General features: G+C 33.4%; 1 protein-coding gene across 2 annotated transcripts in view; it reads right to left on the bottom strand.

Annotated features, from left to right (window-relative positions):
- Positions 1–3,034: 3,034 nt before the first annotated feature.
- The window catches only part of LOC124366056 (bumetanide-sensitive sodium-(potassium)-chloride cotransporter), a 175,030-nt gene continuing 154,708 nt past the window's right edge, over positions 3,035–23,356 (bottom strand). For both annotated transcript variants that reach the window (XM_046822265.1, XM_046822266.1), the window contains 10 exons: positions 22,355–22,490; positions 21,563–21,774; positions 16,337–16,578; positions 15,441–15,661; positions 11,791–11,890; positions 10,096–10,205; positions 7,939–8,053; positions 6,685–6,827; positions 5,218–5,329; positions 3,035–4,113 (listed from right to left, as the gene is read on the bottom strand). In XM_046822265.1, coding sequence (XP_046678221.1) covers positions 3,978–4,113; positions 5,218–5,329; positions 6,685–6,827; positions 7,939–8,053; positions 10,096–10,205; positions 11,791–11,890; positions 15,441–15,661; positions 16,337–16,578; positions 21,563–21,774; positions 22,355–22,490 — 1,527 coding nt within the window. In that variant the 3' untranslated portion in view covers positions 3,035–3,977. The remainder of the gene's footprint in view (positions 4,114–5,217; positions 5,330–6,684; positions 6,828–7,938; positions 8,054–10,095; positions 10,206–11,790; positions 11,891–15,440; positions 15,662–16,336; positions 16,579–21,562; positions 21,775–22,354; positions 22,491–23,356) is intronic.

Genomic DNA, 23,356 nt, shown 5'->3' with positions numbered 1-23,356 from the left:
CTAACCTCTTGATCATAAATAATTGAGGGTCTATTATTTGTAAAGCATTGTTATTAGCAATAAACTTTTTGTAAATAATATTCGGAATTTTCACGCGGAATTATAGACTTTTAAAGTAGTAAATTTCGGTATTGTTTGTGATGGTAATATAAATAGAATAAAATAATAAATTAATAGGTAAAGGTATAAATATAAAGTGTTTACAACGTGTGTTTGGATTATTTATAGATTCATAGATAAATATTTTACAATTAAATTTTTATTTAAGGAAATTATAATTTGAAATTAAATTAAATTTAAGGGGAGCATGTACCTTTTTCGGGTCCCATGTTATTTAAATGGGAGTACACTGCAACATGTCGGTACCATTATCTCCTAAACTATTAGACATATTGACTTTAAACTTTAGGGTTTTGTTCTACATTAACAGCTTTATATTTTCATGCATTTTTTTTAATATCTCAATAAACAAAAAAATAATCGTGGTAGCAATTTAACAAAAATTTTTTTTTTTAATTATGTAAATACAATATTTTTTAAAATTATAAAAACATAATATATATGATAAAAAATCATGAATCTACTCACCAACTAGTCTGCAATAAGTGTGTAAAATTTGAAGTCTGTAAGTCTAATAATTGTTTCACAACGTGTTCCGAAATGTCACAAAACGGTACTTTCGGTAAAACAGCTTCAAAGTTTTAGTTACACTTCAAAACACATAATCACTTTAAAATCCACCTGGACAGTAATCATCTTCTTCATTTTTACTCTTTTTTTTACATTCACTTTGGCCATTGCTCCTTCATTAAAACTAAGAACTGCATCACAAACCCCTAATTTAATGTCTGAATGCCAACAAATGTGGTCTTGGGTAGCCTATTCCAAATTACGCTATTGATGCTTTCATTAGGGTTCTGTGTTTTACCGTGCATACACCTCTTTAGTAGGGCTGGGGCTGATAAATCCTTATAGATTGGTTTTATTTCTTCCATAATAGATTCAGGCAATGAGTTTGTATGTTTGAAATCATCTAGCTTATTATTTGCCTGAGCTTGTCTGTATTTGCACCAAGACTCAATCCCAGGCGGGCATAGTTCGTGCTGAGGTTTTGCGTCAGTCGATAATTTGTGATAGAACGTAGCCCATATTGCTCTCTTCATTTTTTCAACATCTTCCAAACTATTCCATTATTGCCATCCCATAAAAACGTTGTAAGTGATCTATCTCTACATCAGTCAACCTACCTTGTCCTCCAAGTCCTTTACCATCCTTCAATTTGATTCCTTTTTTATCCCTCTTCAATCGCCGCAGTCTTGTTCCTAGTCGCTTCTGAATATGGCCTACACATTCAAGTTTTTCTAACAAAACATCATCACCATAGGGATTGTTTGCCACAACATGAGTAAACCCCTTAGAGTCCCCATCTCCAAGGTGTTTTGTGTATCGCACATTGAGTTTAGCCTCAGAGCGGCGACAAAGAGTCAGAGCTCCCGCCACCTCCATTCCACCACTTGTACCTGAAAAATTTGCCAAACAAGTACCAGAATTTTTGTGCTGTTTCAATAGGGTTTTGTCATGGCTTAGAGGTTTTCTGACACATTTATTACAATATTTGCTGAAACACTCAAAGTCCATAACCTTTCCTGTATCGAAGGATGTTGCTGTCATTACGCCGTTCACAGAGGTGAAGCCTCGCTTCTGCCAGGTACCGTCAAAAGCGGCTGCTATATCACGACAATCATCATTTAGGCTACGAACTTCATCAGCTGCCTGTCTAAGTGAACATTCACTTACCTCTGTTACAGCAGTAAGCAGTTTTTTATTATATTTTTCAATTCGGCTGTTTGGTGGAGCGATATTCATCACAGCAGAAAATACCCTACCAGAATCTAGGCCTTTGCCGATTGAACGTAGACCATAAACATATCTTAGATTCAACTCATACATATTTCTAACACATTTGGAGCATATTACTGAGTCAGTATGTTTACATACATTGCAACAAATATTTACACGATGTACTATTCCACACTTGAAGTCTTCATCTAGGCTTATGTCAATGCAGTCGGAACTACTACAATATTTACATGCAGTGAAAGATTTTATTAGGCCAGAAATCTGTTGTAAATCTATTATAATATTTACATTGTTTATGTCATAATCACTAAATTTAGGCAACTTTGAATCATTAATCTTCTTAGAACTAGATGATTGTTTAGGCCTAGGCCTATTAGATTCACTTGTACCTGGAGAAGCACTTAGTCCTAGTTCACTTAAATTTTTACGAAATTGGTTACCTCTGTAATACTGTTTATTGAACCTTTTCACTCTAGGCATGGCTAATACACAATAATATCACTTATTTATATAATAAATACACACTAAGAGTCCAAAGTTTTGATCACTGGCACCACACAAAATAGAATTACACTGACAAACACTGTTAGTAAACATAAACAGTAACAATAATATCAATAGTGTAGGTTAGGTAAGTTACAGATGACTTCCATCCTTCAAATGCATCTAAAGCATGCAGTGCTACCAACCTAAAGGGGAAAAACTTAATAATCATACAATTGGAGCAAGTAATATGTATATAATACATTCTGACACTAACAATCCATAGCGCGCCATGTTGTCAGCTGAAAAAAGCGTGCATACATTTCTTAAAACACATTTTACACATATTTCTAAACCTCTCAGATATAGAGTGTTATATATTTTTGAAAAGGGCATAAAACATAGTATTTTTTATGATATGTTTCAAAAAATCGATATTTTGGTGCCAAAAAGGTACATGCTCCCCTTAAGAAAAATACATCTTTTTGGTAATATTTTTTAATTAAATTAAATTTCACAAGAAAAGTATGTCACGTTTTCCAGACATATTTCATAATTTTTAAGGATAAAAATTATTTACTCATTATCATGAAAAGTATTTTTACTATAATTTCAACACGTATTGACCCAATATGCCTTTATTGAGCCTTATTTGAGGTAAAAAAAATCAAACTACATTTTGAAGATAGTCTACAGTTTGCAAACCGTATAAATAGTTTATTTATTGGTAACATAAGCATAACAAAATTACATTACAAGAAAATACAAATGCTGAAAGCAAGGAATAATCACAGCCATCAGATTTTGATGCTCTACGCAAGTATTTCTTTATATATTGGGTTACTGGGAATTCACAGTATATGTAAGCGCTAAAAATACTATTTACAGTTATGAAAGCAAAATAAAACTGCATAATAATGGTATCAAAGTACGTTTGCATTTTACAATGGTTTCAGATATGCCTTAATCCTATAATGAAAAAATTAACTATAATGTTTAATAGATTCTGTTAAATGGGACTCATATAAAAGTGTTATAAGAATATACATTCTTTTATCAAATCAAGTCTAAATCTGTACGTAAATGAACTTTTTCTAAACAAACTGTTGGGATAAAATTTTACTTAATATAATTTAGTAATTGCACTATATTACATTCTACTGTATTATATATTTTATCTAATTAGTGAAATAAATATAATTTCAGATAAAAAAGGAGCATTTTTAAACAAACTTCGAGGTTAAAATACATCAGTGATATTTTCTTTGAATAATAGTCAATAAAGTTTACTTTAAGTCTACAATAAATTCGTATAAACTGACTGAAATAAAAAAACTGCTGTTCAGAGCTAAAATGAGTCATTCAATATACAACAACAATAAAAGATGAGGTGCTAATGTTGATGCTTAATTTAAATTAATTTATTTAAAAACCAACATTTTAATGTTTATAGAAAAATGAATCATGAAACATGTGAACGCAGAATGTATCGATCGCGTATATTGTATGACTTCAAATACAATAAATTAATATTCTAAGAATTCTACAATTAATTAATAGTATACAAATTAAATCGCATATAGTAATATACTAGGTTCTTATCGAATATATACAATATGTTTCTGTATGTTAAACTATGAATAAAATGTGAGTACGGATGTCTGGTTCCCCCTGACGAGAAGGAACGGTGGCATGTCCTTGGTAATTGCCTCCAGCCACGCCATGTACAATGGAGCGGATACCACCCCCTTGCGGGGCATAGGGAGCGACCTGCAACACGGGTTTGTTTCCTTTACTACCCTTCATGCTCTTCAAGTTCTAGTAAATATCGTGTTAATTTTATACTTGATACAGAAATTACCCATCATTTCGGTGTGGCTTACTTGGTTCATGTTTATATTATTTATATTTTAGACATCCGTTTTCATTAGTAATCATCTCCTTTTTCAATATTAAATAGATACATATTTCAAGTAGGGTCGATCTTATTTCCCTCTTTTGAAACAACTATACAAGTTAATCCCTTTGTTATAACTAACTATAGTAATGTATTAAGTGTTAGTAACTTCCAGTTATGTATGTAAACACGTACCAAATTGTATTGCTCTTTGTATGGTTTTCCCCTTTTATACCAAAACCCTCCAACATCCATGGAAATGTTTTACAGCTTCAATACAGAGCAATATACCAGCATGGAATAAAAAATTAAAAAAAAATATTATGGTATTTTTGTAATTTCATACAGACTTTAGGTTTGTAGTAGTTTTTTTATCCGATTTGCAACACATTCCATCTTGACATTGATTATTTTAGAGTATTTTACATTTATTATTTGGTTAAGAAATGCTTTGTTCTTAAATTTGTTTAAACATATAAATGAGAGGATGGGTGTAAGTATATTATTATCTATCCAAAGGGTTATTTTTACTATGCTTTATTTTATTGGATGCAAAAGAGCCAAACAAAATGTTTTATGTTTATATGAAGAGATATACAGATAAGTATTTTAAGGACAATTTTAAACGAAGTTTTTCCAAGACGCTTGATAGGTTCCATACATAAACGATTATGTTTATATTTAAAGTTATAGATCAAAATAGAAAATGTAAATGTAAATTATGCTCTTATCGGACTATACATTTTGTAACATAACCAATTTACAAGCATAAATATTACATAGATCCACAATATGTTCATATAAACTCTATATACAAAATTTTGATAATTAAATTGTCCAATTCATTTCTAGCTACAGTACACAAACTATAATCGGGAATAGACACTGCATGGAATGAACAAATCTCAAATAGTTATAAAGAATTCTGTGATGTGGAAGTGATAATTAGTTGAAGAATAGGTATGAAGTAGACTTACATGACGATGAGGTTGGATTGCTTGGAATGTTGCTGAAGAAGTTCTCTCAGTCGAAGCTGTCTGTAGGTCTTCTCCCGTAGAGCTTCGTACTCAATGTCCGACACTCTACATTCTGAACATAATATTTATCAGTTAGAAGACTATACAGAGTACCCACATTTATTATACAGATCTTTCATCTGATATTCTTTCCCATTAATTAACACAAGACTGGCATGTTATGAAAACAATACAAGTGAACATGGGATTCACTCTGATGAGCGATAACATTCCACAGTGTTAAACTACAACAAAGGCTGAATGAAGTCTTTTAAATATAGTTCAACAATAATCATGTACAACATAAATTTGTTCATACATGATACTCCAAAGAATGATCAATAGGTAAGAACATTTGTTTTTAAAATATAAATAAACCTTTCATGCAAACATCACACAAATATTTTGAGTTAGTAGTGTTAAAAGTTATTTTTAAGTTCTCGACAGGATTATATTTTGCCTGTACGTGCGTGATAAGAGCTCTTGGTATAAAGGACCTAGAAAGGAGAGCGAGGAGAACTCTGTTGATTTTAGCGCCAAAATTATATAAAACATAAAAAATAATCCTTAATGTATTACTCTCGTGGATATACAAGATGGTAGACAATAATACATTTGCCAAATAAATACATTTTAAACAAAATGAGTACAATCACATTACATTTTATCATATGACTAGTTATTTCATGCGGCTTCGTATGCTTATTGTAAGGTTTGGCCGTGTATGAGCACTTCTGGTTCAAGTAAATTAGATGCCACGAATAAAAACATCTGTCAAAATCATATGTTCATAGCCATTGTACACGACCTTGAACGTTATTATAAAGTGGTCTAACACTTAAGCTTTAAATTCAAACATAAATTTATGTTAAAGACAAATAAACATTATAACTCAGCGCCTTCAAATAGTGTTTGGGTGTTTCATTTAAGTAACTGTCGTGTAATTGCTGTTTTTAATGTGCAGGTGCTTTAAAATTGTATCTTTTGCAGCGCCGCTTGGTGGCGAGTTACGTCAATGGACATAGCATATAAGCCTTCTCCGTGGGTAAATACATATAAATAAAACTTTTCATAACAATCGGTCAATTAGTTTCTGATTCTATAAAGGACATGGAGACAAACATTGTCCAGTTGCCTTTTTGGGCTTGTTGTTAAGTCTTACATTCAGCTGGGTTCTTTGATATCGGTTGTATTAGTTTAATTTCAACCACATAGTGAAGGACTAACAATTAATCTATTGGTGCTACCGCTACTATTAATTTACGAAATTCAAATTATTGCAAAACAATTTAATTTACAATATTTTAATTACATAGAAAACATATTATTGTTCTCATATGTTATATGGCAAATAATATTAACTTGATGACGTTTTACTATAAATAATAATAAAGCATAGAAAATTGGTTTTAACGTTTATTAATTTACCTGCGTTTTTGTTAGACTCTCTGAATCCCGAGATGATATTTTCGAAGAAGTTGATGGTCTCTTGTTTAGGAGGCTCGGAAATGTTGTGGATCATCGTCAGAGACGTGTACTTGATCCGGAACTTGGATAGTAGACTCGCCATCCTGTCATAGATCGTTAATGGCTCAGTTATTTTTGCATTAAAATAAATGAAATGACAAATAATGACAGTTACACAAATAGAAACTAAGAGGTGAACTCGAATATAGTAGATTAGTAATTCATTTACACCGTTTCAGTGTCATTACAAGGTAGCTCAGTAGATCGTGCTATTAGAGACAAAAGCCAAATTTTAATATTCGTCATATTAATTTATCTCAATATTTTATGGAATATTTTGAGGTGACTAACATTTCCATAACTAACAAAAATTGAGTTTCATATTGCATATACAAAAGATGTTTGCAGTACAATAATAATAATAATAATAATTTTTACACATAAATATATAACAAATACCCCACAATAAATAGTAAAGAAATAAAAAAACTACTAATAAATTAAAATATGAACAATAACTTAAATAGTGGAACGTAATATCCGGTTCTAGGAATCGTTAATGTACATATGAATGAGAAAATCCACTAAAATTCTACAGTCGGAACTCAAGAAACTACAACTGAAAAATTCAGATCATCGGTGTAAAGCCAGGGAAGCTATCATCATGAACACATTTGAATAGCTCTGAATTGGGTCTCACATCAGATATTATTATATGTTGCACTGCTTTTAATGCGAAATAATGTATTTAGAAATTTGTAGCAATATGCTTTATGTCACCCAATTTTAAGGTATTTTAAGGTAACACTTTACAGGTTTTATTTTAAGAAAAGCTCGTGAGAGAATTCTTTTCTGGGTTTGATATCCAAAACTTAGAATGTCATGTTCGATACCAATATGCAATCTCTATAAACTCTGTGTTGCAAAATAAACAGCGGATAATGTTTATAAAGAAATATTATATTATAAAAATCTGTTACTGATTGTTGACCAGAAATGTGATTGAGTATTGTGTTCATTTTAAGAGTTTAGTTAATAAATGTTTAATTATAAAGTTATTTTATTTTTAATAGAATATATACAAAACCTTGAACTGTAGTGATTTAGACAAGACGCCTCAGTACCTCAAGAAATATTAACATTGAAACAAAACATATTTGTTACTCAATACAAGATAGTGACTGTCGGATACTAGACAACTTAAACAACACTAACCCTTGCTCTTCGCTTTGCAGCTCATTTGTCCTATTAGCAAGGGCGAAAACTCTCATCTTGCAGTCTGCCCAGGAGGACCGTGTGCTCAGGATGTACGGCAACAGGATCGTCAGTCCTGGAAAATGAATATTAACAAATTAGATATTTCTAAAAACGTCAAGTATACCCGTACCACTCGTTAAATCAACTAAAAATTAAATATTATATTTGTTTGCTAGAAATTAACATAAATATTTTTCTACAAATATTTAATATAATAGTTTAAGTTGGCAATAAGAATGATTCAGGTGAGTTCATGTGTAGTTCTAAGGTCAATAAGCAGTAGCCAACAGCAGAATAAGTTTAATCTGGTATACAGAAAATCGAAACCAGAACATTGGAACATAATATGTTCACTGGATACTTGTGGAACCAGTAGGTAATGTAAAGATCTGAAGAGGGAGATCGTCTTCTCCTGCTTTGGCTCTGCCTGGGAGTAGTGCGATTTAAGGTCTGTGGGTTTGTGACAAGAGTGTCCCAATATCGAAAGAAGTATTAAGGTTTCCTTGCAGTATTTTAAGAACTAAAGATTTCATAAACTTATTGTAGACAGTTCAAAATGTTTTTTTTAATTTCTAGTACATTTCATTATATATAACCATTTTAGTTATAAATTTTTTTATTTGCTAGTTCTTTTTAAATTTTATAGTACAAAGCAGTAACATCTTCTACAATCGTGAAATTTTGAAAATTCATTTAACATTTTAGAAATAGTTAATTCCTTTTATCTCGAAATAAATATAATTTCAAATTTATAGGACATTTTTATACATTTGATTCAAGAAGGTATACTATTTTAGTTGGCTTTCCTGTTTTATTTGGCTTAATCTTACGAGCACTTTAGACCAATTTATCATAGAAACTATATATTATGAGTTAATTTAATTCAATAATATTTGTAAAAATGTTGTTATATTTTAAGTCGTTTCTATTTCTTTTGTTGAACAGCCGAATACAAGTTTTCAAGATATATTGAATTTTAAAAACAAAACCAAATGATTTTAAGTGATTTGTGGTGTAAGCAGTTGATTTATATATTTATAGTTAAATTGATAATTTTAGTGAAATAAATTTTGTACTAATTATAAAACACCAATTAAATTTATTATAAAATCATTCTTATAACTTAGTAGTAGAGATCAGAAATAGCAAAAGGTTTCTCATGGTATGATACCTCAGTGAAAGCAATGGTTACTGAGCTCGATAATCTGTCACTATGCTAACAGGTTGACCGATCAAATCATCATTATGTGTAGACATTAATTCACTTTTATTAATTTATAATGTTGTTACTGTAGCGATGCATTACTAAAAATAATAATCTCTGTGAAAAATACTCTGCTAATCCTTATATATGAGCAAAATTCTTTTACTTAAGCAGAAATATCAAATTGGCTGAAAGCCGGTGAGGATACCGCACGTACAACAGTCATTACTTTCATAAAAATTTATAAACAATGTATAGCTTTGTATGGGTGATCTTATCGACATAATAATCGTAGAAAAACCTCATGAGCAATGTCAAAAAAGAGAACAGAAATATTTAGACACAGTTGAAATATACTAATGAGTCTAGGATGTTATTCGTTGTCTCATTGAAAAACTACATTGACCAACTAATCTACATATGGCATTTGTGACAAAGTTTGAGAGTAGCGTCTAACCTCACAGGGAGGCTATTGGGTTTTTAAATAGTCTAGTGACTTTGTATCCCGGACATTATCCGTAATTCCTTGACTGTGGAGATTGATAAAGCTTGCTAGATCGTAATGCCGCTCGTTTAAAATCACTCATATATGAGTTATGACAATTTGAGGTGCTTAAAATGCACATGATCCAGGTAGGAGTCACAGGCAAGAAGCAGATGGTAAGGAAACCTCTTCTATTCGCCGCCCAATTAATTAAAAACAACAATACTTTAAGTGTGTATTCCTCTAATTTGCGAAAATTAAATAAAATCTACAGTATGGACTTAAAAAACTATAATTGTTAAATTCAGAACGAAGATCATCGATTTAAAGCCTGAGAAGCTATAATCATGTACACATCTGAACAGCTCTGTGATTTACTAATTTAAATTATTGTTAAATTGATTACATGATAAGTCAAAGTTCGTACCTCCATCGTCATAAAGCCACCACACATCGATAATGCCACCCTTTTGTTTTTTGGAGAATGTCATCATGCTGTCCAGCACAGTCTTGCTGATCTCTTGTCCTTCCTCGTACCTGGAAATGTTCCATATTATAAACATCCATTTTTTTAATATGTACCTTTATTTTGTTGTATACAACACCAAAGTTTATGGGTACTAAAGTTTAGTACCCATATTCTGGTGCTTCGCCTTAATTTATTTTAAATAACATTCGCCAATCCTTGCGGGAAAATGGGAGTATGACAGTAGCAGTAGTTTTATATTTAAAAAAAGAGAAAAATGCGAAACTAAAAGAATTTCAAAATATATTAAAGCCTTCCCATATGTACGTTTCCATAAAACCATTGTACGATATGAGTTTCGAAAGGGTGTTGCAGTTTATATATGAAGTTATTTGCAATTTTAAGATAATATATGACATATAAGTTTTAAAAATGGGAAGCTCCGAAATTCCTGGTTTAATTAGACAATTTAAGTTATACAGTTTTTTTAATATTAACTGTACGTTAATTTTATTCCACAAGAAAAGAAGGGAACATCCAATGATTTCAAGAATTAGAACAGTGGTAATATTTAGCTATGACACAAAGGCTCTTAGATGGAATTGTGCGCTATTACAATAACCTCCATAGCTCCTGAGTATTAATTATGCATTCAGAAGCCACACCTTGCCAGCGGTATACCCTGTTGTCTGGTCGGGGGGTCTACATGGTGTTATGGCTATCACCCGCTTAGACAATTGGGTTACCTCGCATTTAATTCAATCCTGAGTAATCGAGATTTATATTTTGTTCAGTTAGGAACTGTTTTAAATGAAAGACCATAACTATTGTTTCAAATTTTGTCAGTACATTAAAAATTCAAGGAATTACGAGTATTTTCATCAATGGAAATAAGTGGATGTTTCGATAATTACTATCAATTTCAATAAAAGCTATTTATTCTGAATTAAATGTTCCACTGCAAATATAATTCATCTGTATTACAATTTACAGGTTAAATGAAAAATAAATAAAAAATTACTACATCTTGGTAACGTATTCTGTCTGTTTGCTCCGTGTAATGTATCTAATGCCTTTTAGAGAAGGCTCTAAGACAATCTGGAACTCTGATGTACACAATGAAATTGTTCACAGTATCCCTGACATAACTTACCGTTATTTACAGTTGCTCTGTGGTAGATTCCGTACTTTATCCAATATGGATATCATTCCAAAGGGAAACAAGAAGTGTGAAAGGTTTCTAGCATTTTTTTTTCCTGAGGAAAGTTGTAGCAATCTGAAAAATTCCAATTTTCAATCTATTTCTCTGAATTTTCCAATATGTTTTATATGTGCGCTTCCAAAATAACTTTGTAGTAAACTGAGTCTATTACTTAAAGATTAGAGTGATCGCTGGAGATCATTTCTATTTCGTCTAAAAACCGTTTACAAGAACTGACCCGGCATTTTTAATATCCAAAAATACAAGATACATACAAACACGGAATATTTGTTTAACACTCTTTTTGCAGTCTCTCTCAATACTTACATACAGTTCCTACATTTGGATTATTAGGTTTTCTTTAGTTTAGTTTGTTTACACTAACTATGAATAACGATCAGTAAAATAAATTAAGATCAGCTATAGTAAGATAATGTGTATTCCATATTACTTACTTGTGAAGGATTTGAGAGGCAATTTTCTTCTTCTTTTCTTTAAGGGCTGTTGACGGACTGTTCTGCCAAGGATTCAAAGGCCTCTCTGTTGGTTTTGAACCTGGACACGACATAATGCAGATGTTCCACCAATTATACGTGTTAAATTGGGTACAATAAAAACTTTTACAAAAACATTACTGTAAAAAGTTTTAAAAGACTTTTTAAGCAATTTCAAGGACAAAATATTCTAAAACTCTGTATATTTAATACTTTATTCTTGATACAGAGAGAAACATTTCTTTAATGTATATATTACCTATTGTTATACATACATTTAATAGCCTTTTTATACAAAACCTTTTGGAGAAACTAATTAAATTAATGAACGAGGAGCCCTTCTTATTGGAAAATACTATTTTCTAATATGTGACAAAAGAAAACCACAAGTATCCAATAATTTTATTTTTTTTAAAGGGGCCTTTCGACATCACACGTGACGATGGCATCTATGATGTTGAGAGACCTCGTGAGAAAATATAAAAAATATTGAATAATTGTGACTTTTCTTTTATCAAATAATAGAAAATAATTAAATCACGTTTTCTCATTTTGACATAGCGGCCAAAAATGTGTACGATTTTGCGTATGTCTGTATGACAGTTATGTTGATTTCACTGAATACATAAAAATTTAAAAAATTATGTTTATTTTCATATCTGATTTTACTACAGTCAAAGAAATATCTTAATCATTGTTTGACATAAAAAGTAAATCATTAAAAATTATTAGCTAATTGTATAATTCCACTTGTGTAAGACCCACCAAGAGCCAACCACTACAGAGACTGCTCAGCCATGAAAACCTACTCATGTAATCCCATCAGCTATTACAATGATGAGAGATGTATGTCAGTGGTTTTACGACTTGTAGATGGAGAATGATATATTGGAGAGGCAGAGCACTTGTCTGCCCAGAACCAACCACTACAGAGACTGATCAGCCATGCAAAGCTACTCGTATATCCCGTCAGCTATTACAGTGATGAGAGACGTATGTGAGTGTTTTTACGACTTGTAGATGCAGAATGATATATTGGAGAGGCAGAGCACTTGTCTGCCCAGAACCAACCAATACAGAGACTGATCAGCCATGCAAAGCTCCTCGTATAACCCGTCAGCTATTACAATGATGAGAGATGTATGTCAGTGGTTTTACGACTTGTAGATGGAGAATGATATATTGGAGATGCAGAGCACTTGTCTGCCCAGAACCAACCACTACAGAGACTGATCCGACATGCAAAGCTACTCGTATAACCCGTCAGCTATTACAATGATGAGAGATGTATGTCAGTGTTTTTACAACTTGTAGATGGAGAATGATATATTGGAGAGGCAGAGTACTTGTCTACCCAGAGCCAACCACTACAGAGACTGATCAGCCATGCAAAGCTACTCGTATAACCCGTCAGCTATTACAATAATGAGAGATGTATGGGAGTGTTTTTACGACTTGTAGATGGAGAATGATATATTGGAGAGGCAGAGCACTTGTCTGCCCATAGCCAACCACTACAGAGACTGATCAGCCACGCAAAGCAACTTGTATAACCCGTCAGCTATTACAATGATGAGAGACTTATGTGAGTGTTTTTACAATTTGTAGATGGAGAATGATATATTGGAGAGGCAGAGCACTTGTCTGCCCAGAGCCAACCACTGCAGAGACTGATCAGCCATGCATAGCTACTCATATAACCCGTCAGCTATTACAATGAGAGACGTATGGGAGTGTTTTTACGACTTTTAGATGGAGAATGATATATTGGAGAGGCAGAGCACTTGTCTGCCCATAGCCAACCACTACAGAGACTAATCAGCCATGCAAAGCTACTCGTATAATCCGTCAGCTATTACAATGATGACAGACGTATGGGAGTGTTTTTACGACTTGTAGATGGAGAATGATATATTGGAGAGGCAGAGCACTGGTCTGCCAAGAGCCAACCACTACAGAGACTGATCAGCCATGCAAAGCTACTCGTATAACCCGTCAGCTATTACAGTGATGAGAGACGTATGTGGGTGTTTTTACGACTTGTAGATGGAGAATGATATATTGGAGAGGCAGAGCACTTGTCTGCTCAGAGCCAACCACTACAGAGACTGATCAGCCATGCAAAGTTACTCGTATAACCCGTCAGCTATTACAGTGATGAGAGACGTATGTGGGTGTTTTTACGACTTGTAGATGCAGAATGATATATTGGAGAGGCAGAGCACTTGTCTGCCAAGAGCCAACCACTACAGAGACTGATCAGCCATGCAAAGCTACTCGTATAACCCGTCAGCTATTACAGTGATGAGAGACGAATGTGGGTGTTTTTACGACTTGTAGATGGAGAATGATATATTGGAGAGGCAGAGCACTTGTCTGCCCAGAGCCAACCACTACAGAGACTGATCAGCCATGCAAAGCTACTCGTATAACCCGTCAGCTATTACAGTGATGAGAGACGTATGTGGGTGTTTTTACGACTTGTAGATGGAGAATGATATATTGGAGAGGCAGAGCACTTGTCTGCCCAGAGCCAACCACTACAGAGACTGATCAGCCATGCAAAGCTACTCGTATAACCCGTCAGCTATTACAGTGATGAGAGACGTATGTGAGTGTTTTTACAACTTGTAGATGGAGAATGATATATTGGAGAGCCAGAGCACTTGTCTGCCCAGAGCCAACCACTACAGAGACTGATCAGCCATGCATAGCTACTCGTATAACCCGTCAGCTATTACAATGATGAGAGACGTATGGGAGTGTTTTTACAACTTGTAGATGGAGAATGATATATTGGAGAGCCAGAGCACTTGTCTGCCCAGAGCCAACCACTACAGAGATTAATCAGCCATGCAAAGTTACTCGTATAACTCGTCAGCTATTACAATGATGAGAGACGTATGGGAGTGTTTTTACAACTTGTAGATGGAGAATGATATATTGGAGAGCCAGAGCACTTGTCTGCCCAGAGCCAACCACTACAGAGATTAATCAGCCATGCAAAGTTACTCGTGTAATCCTTTCAGCTCTCAATATTATGAGAACACATTCATTCATCTTTCATTGAAAACGTCATTCTGCGTAGTACGCCGTCGGGAATACAAAGATTTCTATTGGGGCATTCATATCTCTACTTTAAAGATTGTATCAATAATTCTGATATGGAGACTAGAATTTAATTAATCATTCATGAAAGATTAATAAAACCAACCATGGAATCAGAAATTCAAACTGTGAGTCGTTATTCCTATAAATTCGGATACGTTAGACTATCTATGTAGCATACCTACAATGTTTCTATTTTATGTTGTATAAATATTTATAAACTACAATGGAACAAATTAAATTGCTCTACGATGGTACAAACAAATCTTTAAGCTAATATGGGTTACATAGGGAGCACGTGGTTATTTTATTTATGGTTAAGTACTTATCCTTCCAAAAAATAAGTTAGGAAATTCTGAATTGGTACAACACAAAGGTATAACATATAAAAATAGTACACAATATCCCTTTTGATTGTGGATGGATGGTGGTATTCAAATATACTACTTTTTACTGGCATAGTTCTACAGCGTCTTACGTTATCATTGTAAATAAATACATACCTGGGATAGTGAGTGAGGTCTGTGACAGAACGTTAGGCAGTATGAAGCTGAGGTTGGAGTCATTGTGGACTATCCCATTGCCTGAGGTTGAGTTCCCACTGAGGTCGCCTAAGGACCCGGTTATGTCCTCTGGGTACTGCGTGAGGTCGGATGGTTTGGCGAGGTCAAGACCCTCAGCCAACCTCAGTATAGTCACCGCCAGCCGGTTTTCGAATGCGTCACTGGACAGATTGATCATAACCTTATAACTCACTTGTATCTTAAATTAATACACCATTAGGAATAAAAAATTGAATTTCAAGATAAGATGAGAGTTAAGTGACATTTTGAATAAACTAGTTAATTCACATTTACATCATGGATTTTACTGTGTTATTACATTTATAACTGTGAGAAAGAAAACCTAACTATGAATTTCGCTAATGAAGTAAATATGATGAGTAATAGTGAGTAGGACATTCCTAAGACCAATCGCATAAATACTGTGGAAACGAGTGAAGAAAGAAAAACTACAAGAGTTCAAATATGACTCATAGGATGATTAAGATTTCTTGTAAGAAAACATTCAATATTTATTAAAGTATAGACTCATATCGAATAAATAAAAAGAAATTATAAAATTAGTAACTTCTCCCTCTAATTAAAAACCTCCCTGCATTTCTTCCTCCCGATTCAACCACAATTCAGTAGAATATCATCACAATAAATCCGTTTATTTAAATCTGTGATGTATTTCCTTAAAATATAAGTTCATAAGACATGAATGATTCAGAAAGCCATAGTAAACCTGACTAGGGACGGTAAAATTAACTGTTTAAGATACTAGTAACTTGCTACTAACATATTCATATTTCTAAAACAATACTGATGAATAGATCAATGCTGATTACACTTACTGCAGAACATTAAAGTAGCCCTGGAGGTCCTCAGTGTTGCAAGTGAGCCAGTCACTCTTGTATCCCATCATGAGGACGTTGGGTTTTAGTTTGCCCACCCCTGAGCATTGTATAAGTCCGCGGGCTGCAACCTCGAACTTGTAGCCGTCGGTAATTGAGAAGAAACCTTTGACCTTCCGAACTGCCAGCCATGCCTGGCCTTGCTTTGTTAGAGCTACTCTTTGCCGGTATGTCAGGCGGTGCTGAAAAATTAATTACAATTTTATTTAATGGAGGGGTAGGAGTGTTCTATATTACTACTATACTATATATACTATACTACACTAGTGTATTATTAAACTGTACTACTAGTACTAGGTAGAATTACGCCACACCATGCTGCACCTAATGTAACGTGCTTTGCTAGGGTTACTTGCAAAATTTCAAATCTTTAATAATTTGTCTATAGATGTCCTTTGAGCTTAGTCAAATTCATAGTAAGACCATAATTCATTCTCTTCTCTACTTAGAATTGAAGTTTCATGCAAAATTCAAAATCTAATGATAAAATTCTTTTCGATATATCTTGCTACATGATTCACTCCAATTTTTATCCATTAAGTTAGGTTTCATAGCAATGTTCCAATAATTAAAGGGCTAGTAAGATAAAGAGGGTACTATAAAGTAAGGATGAATTGAAGTATCTTGTCATTTATTTTTAACATTCACGTACCCTATATGTTTTCGTAATGTTTACTAAAAAATGTCACATGATCAAACCACATACGATTTTACGCAGTTTGCTATCAAGTTTATTTGTTCTGGTATTTTCTCTTTGCCAACATGATCTATAGGACCAATGTAAAAATATTTAGTTGCGCCGAACAAAATCCTACGGAGTTACATGATCATCATCAAACGCAGTGTTGCTTGTATAGAATGAAGCTTCATAGGAAATATCTGTAGGTCGTTTTGGTTTGGAGATACCGTACGGAAAGACAGGCAGATAGAGAGACATCAGAGATAAATAAAAATATTCCAGCCTCTCAAGTTGTAGGCTTCAATAAACATCAGCCATTAACACTTACTAGAACAAACTAGTAACTCTATTAGATAACCGTATGCGATTGTGAATATACATAAGAGGGATCGGTTCTGTTTAATAAATTAATTCCTATTATTTTTACACCTTTCAATCCACAACTGAACGCCAGATTGACGCTAATAAAATAATTTAGAAACCGGTTTTACAGCAAAAGGCCAAATTTACAGACCCAAACCGGGGTCTGCTTAATCACACATTAAGTGTGTTCCTCTAGCTTTCTGAAACATTCGACTACGTTGACCATGAAATAATGCTTGAAAATTCTCTTGACATCTAAGGCGTGCCACTCTTATGGCTTAGATAATTTTTAAGCCAAAGAGATCAAGTTGCCCTCACACAAATTATCATAATTAATTTAACTGAGCCACGGAGTTCCTGAAGGCTCCATACTCAGCCAAATTCCTTTTCTCGTGTACGTTAAAGACCTAAATTAATCGCTTTACCACAGTGAAATCGTGCATTGCGCTGATGAAACGACTTTCTGTTTCAGGGATAGATAACAAAAATTTTGTAGTAACAAACTGTTGTTGATCTAAGCTATTGTGTGCAACACTTTAATAGTCTCAATCTTCATCCATACTAACCTAAATCAAACTTATTTTAATTCACATTGCGACCAGTGGAGTAACGATGTGGTAAGGTAGTCACAATGGCAAGTTTTATATTAGAGAAAATTCTAATAATCTCAATTCATTGGGATACATCTCGATCGGGGGTTGACTTGGAATAAGCACATTGACCATGCATTCGCCAAGCTATCCTCAGGCATATATGACTTGAGGTCCTCGGGCTGATATTTGCCCTATTCAGGTACTGGTTACGACATTTTATGCGTTAATTTACCCCGACCATACTGGGGGTGGTATTGCGGGGAGCTTGTTCAAGCAGTCATTTACTGAGCATGTTCAGATTGAAAAAGGCGAGTCGCATTATCGTTAAGTTCAATTTCAGAGAGTGTTGCAGGACAGCATTCAAAAATTTACAACTGTTGACTATGCCCAGTCTCTAAATTTTGGAAACAACTATATTCTGTATGTATAAACGCGCCCTTGTCAGGGGCCGGGACATCCATGGGTATGAGACAACTACCGTACTGGAAGACACAAAACAGTAGTGTATGAGCACTTACCTTCGCACACAGGTGTTCAACTCATCAACAGATTGCCCAATTTCATAAAATAATTCACCTAAACCCTAGACGTAAAAAAGTCCGAAACGCTTCCTAGTGTCAAACACATTTTACAGCGTTGACAAGTTTCTAGGACTTACCTTGAACACCGCCCAATTCTATGGCGGACTCCCGCACTGGAAGTGGTTTGCAATCGGCGACGGACAAAACCGATTTGAGTGTATGAATTTCATGTAAGATTGATTGAGGTAGTGTTGTATTCTGAATTTTTTAAATGTTAGAATACAAAATTACGTTTACAATGCTATGTTAATTAAAATAGAATATAAGGGATTCAATTTGATTTTAGGTTTATATTAAGTACAATGCTATGCAGTTTATTATGAAATACTCTGATATTAATCTAGATTAATATGTTAAAACTTAATTTACTATTATTCCCTAGGAATACGGCATCAAATACAAAAGGTATCATTTATGTGTGACGCATTGTGCGAGTTTACTGTCAGATACAAGTTCAGCTAAATTGCTCCGTCAGCTCTCATTGACCCAAAAACTCAGTTGCTTGTTTGTTGCCAGCGAATCCCTTAGGACTCGTTCTTCCTTCACTTCCTTCCAACAGGGGTAGGCTATTATTTTGGCTTTACAAAACATATATCTTTGGTTAATTCATTCTTTCTTTAGTCGCTGGTATCATTATTTTCTTTCCTGCAAATACATACATTTTAACACGTGTCTGACAACTCATGAAGAGAAAAAAAAATTCTCTAAAAATTTAACTTACATATTGGAAACATTTCATGAAAACCAATGCCACTGTCTCAATGAAGTCCGTTACACAATACACTAGTGCTATAATGATTTAACTCTACATTACTTTTAAAACATTAGCTGTAAATTAATTGATAATCATAAAAAGTAATAAGAAAATATAATAGCGTCAATAAGTTTACAAACTTCGTCGACAATATTGTTACATGTCTGTCAATACGTAATTTGAATCGGAAATCAGTTGTGCTTTTTATAACGTTGCACTTTCTAGATTATTAAATTACCGACAGGTGAATGCAAGTGAAGCTGTCAGAAACCTGATAACATGAATGGTGACGGTTGTGATCTACATGTCACACCTCCTAGAATTTCAGTACAGATACCTCAATTCCTGGTGAGCCGCTAGAGGTGAATTACTTCGTGGAAATGCCACCAACCGTTGCGTAGGTACAGTTACCATGTCGAATGAGTTGAATGTAATAAATCTTACTTGTATGATATGAATATAAACCTTAATATTTATTAAGACAATAGAGTCCTGATATAACTCACACTAAAATAATAACTAATAAATGAAAGTAATTACGTACAAGTATACACAATACCTTTTAATAACATTGTATTTTAGTGTTGTCTGAGTGATAACAGTTTCAAAAGTAACACAAAATGAAGGAGTCGTTGGACGCGACTCATTTCATTATTACCAAGTTGGATGTAACCCAAGGAAATCATTACAGGCGTCCAGTGGTTATTAAACATGAAAATATATACTTATTAATGTGTACATAAATAGTTATACTCATTACGGTGCATTCCAAAGTTGATTTTAGTACTTTATTGTATTAATTTTTGTCTGCCTGTTATGTACAAAATTCGAAGTCGATTACATACCTAACTTGCATTTCTGAATCTAAATCAGAACTGGAGTGCAATGCCATAATAATAATGTACACTTACATAAAATAATGTATTTCTAACCTTTCTATGTTAGTATTATTATTGGTTAACCATGATGGAAAAGACGTGGAATAAATAGTTTTAAATGAACTGAGAATACTACAAATTTAAATGCATAACATGTACCATGTAACTTTTTTTAAAGTTACTGTGATAAGTTGGTTAGTTCAATGTGAAATTTTATTTTTTTTAACTCTGTATTTATATCAGGTAAATGTATGGCAAATGGCAACATTGATAAAACATTAACAGATTATTTAAACAACGTCTGCAAATCAATAAATAATAAACCTTAAAAAACACATTTCACCAAATGAAGAGGAAGAGCTGAAGGAAGATGCACCGTATGCAAATGTAGACTGCAATATACTGTCACTATAAATGCATGTGTTTAATGCCGCTTGGATATGAATGGGTTAGAAATAGCCTAATACGTAAAGACATGCCTATTATTCACTTTGCCATTGATTTTTAATTCGGCTAAATATTAAATTTATAAATCAAATAAATAATGATACATTTTCTTTCTTGAACTCACGTCAAAAACCGTTTTAAGAAAGAGCTGTTTGGGTGTTGTGTAGAAACCATCTTGCCAGAAATTATATGGACGAAAACCATAACTTTAATTATCCTTCTCTCAAAATTAGCCTGAGAGAATAACTTGGAGTTAAAAGATGTGTAAATGTCTACATCATCTCAACCAGTTAATTGTTTACTATATCAAGGATTTTTATTCAAAAGCAGCGTCTTATTTTTCTGCTGTTTCACAATCCTTAATTTTCTTGCGATTTTTGGTCTTGTGGAAGATTATCATACAGGTTTCATTTCTAAGCACCTTTGGACCACCAAATAATTTCAGTGGAACCTTAAACATTGAAATCATTAATCAAAAGAGTATTAGTCTTTTGCTATCTTGGTTATAAATTGGATTAGAGGACCTCAAAAATTATTATAAGTACGAATATGTTCCAAAAGGCATTGTTTTCCATCAATCGTTGACGGTTTTTAACTTGTATAGTAAAATAATAGTATAAACACACTCTCTAGATTTTTACCAATTTATATAATATAAGGTACAAACAATAACCTACAATAGCCACGTATAATGCCACATGTATATGCATGAAGTGACATATAATTTTGAAGAAATTTAAAATTAGGCACATATTTGACTTGCACTGGTAAAAATATAAGTTTTTATCACGCTATTTGTCTTGACACCAGACAACTAAATCCGGTGGTAAAATTATATCAAAAGGAAAAAAAAATTGGTTATATAACTCACTTTGCAAATTTCCGCACAGACCAGAAGAGAGTTGTTTCTAGTGACAAGATTAGCCAGGTCGACGAGTGGGGGGCGTGACTGGGGTTGCCCGACCAGCAGCAGGACTTGGGGCTGGTAGTTCTTGACGTGTTCGGACTGGTTGAACAGCTTGTGTACAGTCATCAGCGCGCGCTTGTACGTCTGCGCCTGCGTCGAGGAGCCCCAGTTCACATCTTGTAACAAGGATTATGTTATATATTTGTATAATAGGTTAAAATGATAGGTTAATATTGACCTTTCAACAAAATATAAATGTTAAATAGACTGCTAAGAAGATTGATTCACGTTGTGGTTGGATTAAATGAGTTACGAGCTATTGATACCTAGATGAGGTATGTGTTTTTCAATAATTAAATTCCTAGAAGTACTAATGAATGGTAGAGTGACTAAAAGAGTGCTGAGCGATCAATATACCACCTTTCTGAGTTAAAAATAATCTCAGGAATGTTTACTTTTATTTTAATTTCCCATTTAAATGAATGAAAACTTAGAAATTAAAAGTGTAGAAAAGTTTAAAAGATGATTCAAAATTGTTTTCTAAAGATAAATATAAAATAGTTATGTTAAATAGAAAATGTTTAGTAATTAACTCGTAAGTGAAAATATAATCACGTCAACTCTTCCATTGATATACCAAGCAAAACTCATTATTTATCACTTTCATAAAATAACAAAATTCTATACTATTTCGAGAATGCAGGTAAGATTGTCTGCTAGATTAAACAATGAAATAAGGAGGAAGAACAAACTTACTTGGATTGCGGTACATGACGACCAGGTAGAGCACGAAGAAGACGACGAAGGTAATGATTGACGTCAACCAGTTTATGAGGAACATGATGGCGATACATGTCAGGAACGCCACAAGACTGAGCCACTTGTTGTAGTACTGAAAAGACATTATGATAGATATAGTCAATAAATGTAGCTTAAATTCATTAATCTAACAGGGGTAATCATTAAGAACTTCCTACAATAAACCTCAGATTGAAGATGATAAACCCTTGACACGACAGCATTGATTATGGTGTGATTGGTGTTACACCATATCTTCTAAGGCCATAATTCAAAATCGGCAAGTGCTTAGAGCAGCAGGACTACACACAGGCTGTTCGAAGTAATTACAAGATGATGAAATCTCGATATATACCACCTTGGATTTCAATCCACAGTCCGCCTAATAATCCTTTGTTTACATCAATATGAGCCACAATCAGCTGGGTTTCTGGTAAAGTGGTTGCAGCAGATCATCTTCCACCTCAGGTTTGAACCCTGGGCTCCTGCAATGTCATTAAATTCTTGATCCTGTTTTCTTAATGCAGGACAATTGCCGAGCCTCATCGTAATCCTTATATCTTATCAAGGACTGAAAATATAGTTTTTTTAACAACAGCCAATGTTTTTCTTCCACATTTTACCCACCATCGTGAGCCACTGGTCTGTCTGAGGATCATGTATAAGGATAAATAGAGAATCGATGCAGTGCACGTTTGACATTACTGGTAAAATTCCTTAAATCACAGACTGGATTTGAAACTTTACTATCAAATAGTTATATTTTATTGCGACCTCCTAGTTATAGATGATTCACCATAGAGTATCCTATAATATCTTTTTCGACATAATCATAAACATCTTCATAATTTCTATCTGAACTATTTAAGAAATGTATGTTATAAATACTCATGTATGTAGATAAATAAATGTTAAGTATAAATAAATTACATATCATTGTTAAAAATTAAAATTAAAATT

Source organism: Homalodisca vitripennis, chromosome 7 (genome assembly GCF_021130785.1).
Source record: "Homalodisca vitripennis isolate AUS2020 chromosome 7, UT_GWSS_2.1, whole genome shotgun sequence".
Classification (NCBI taxonomy): Eukaryota; Metazoa; Arthropoda; class Insecta; order Hemiptera; family Cicadellidae; genus Homalodisca; species Homalodisca vitripennis.
This window is presented reverse-complemented; position numbering and strand designations above follow the sequence as displayed.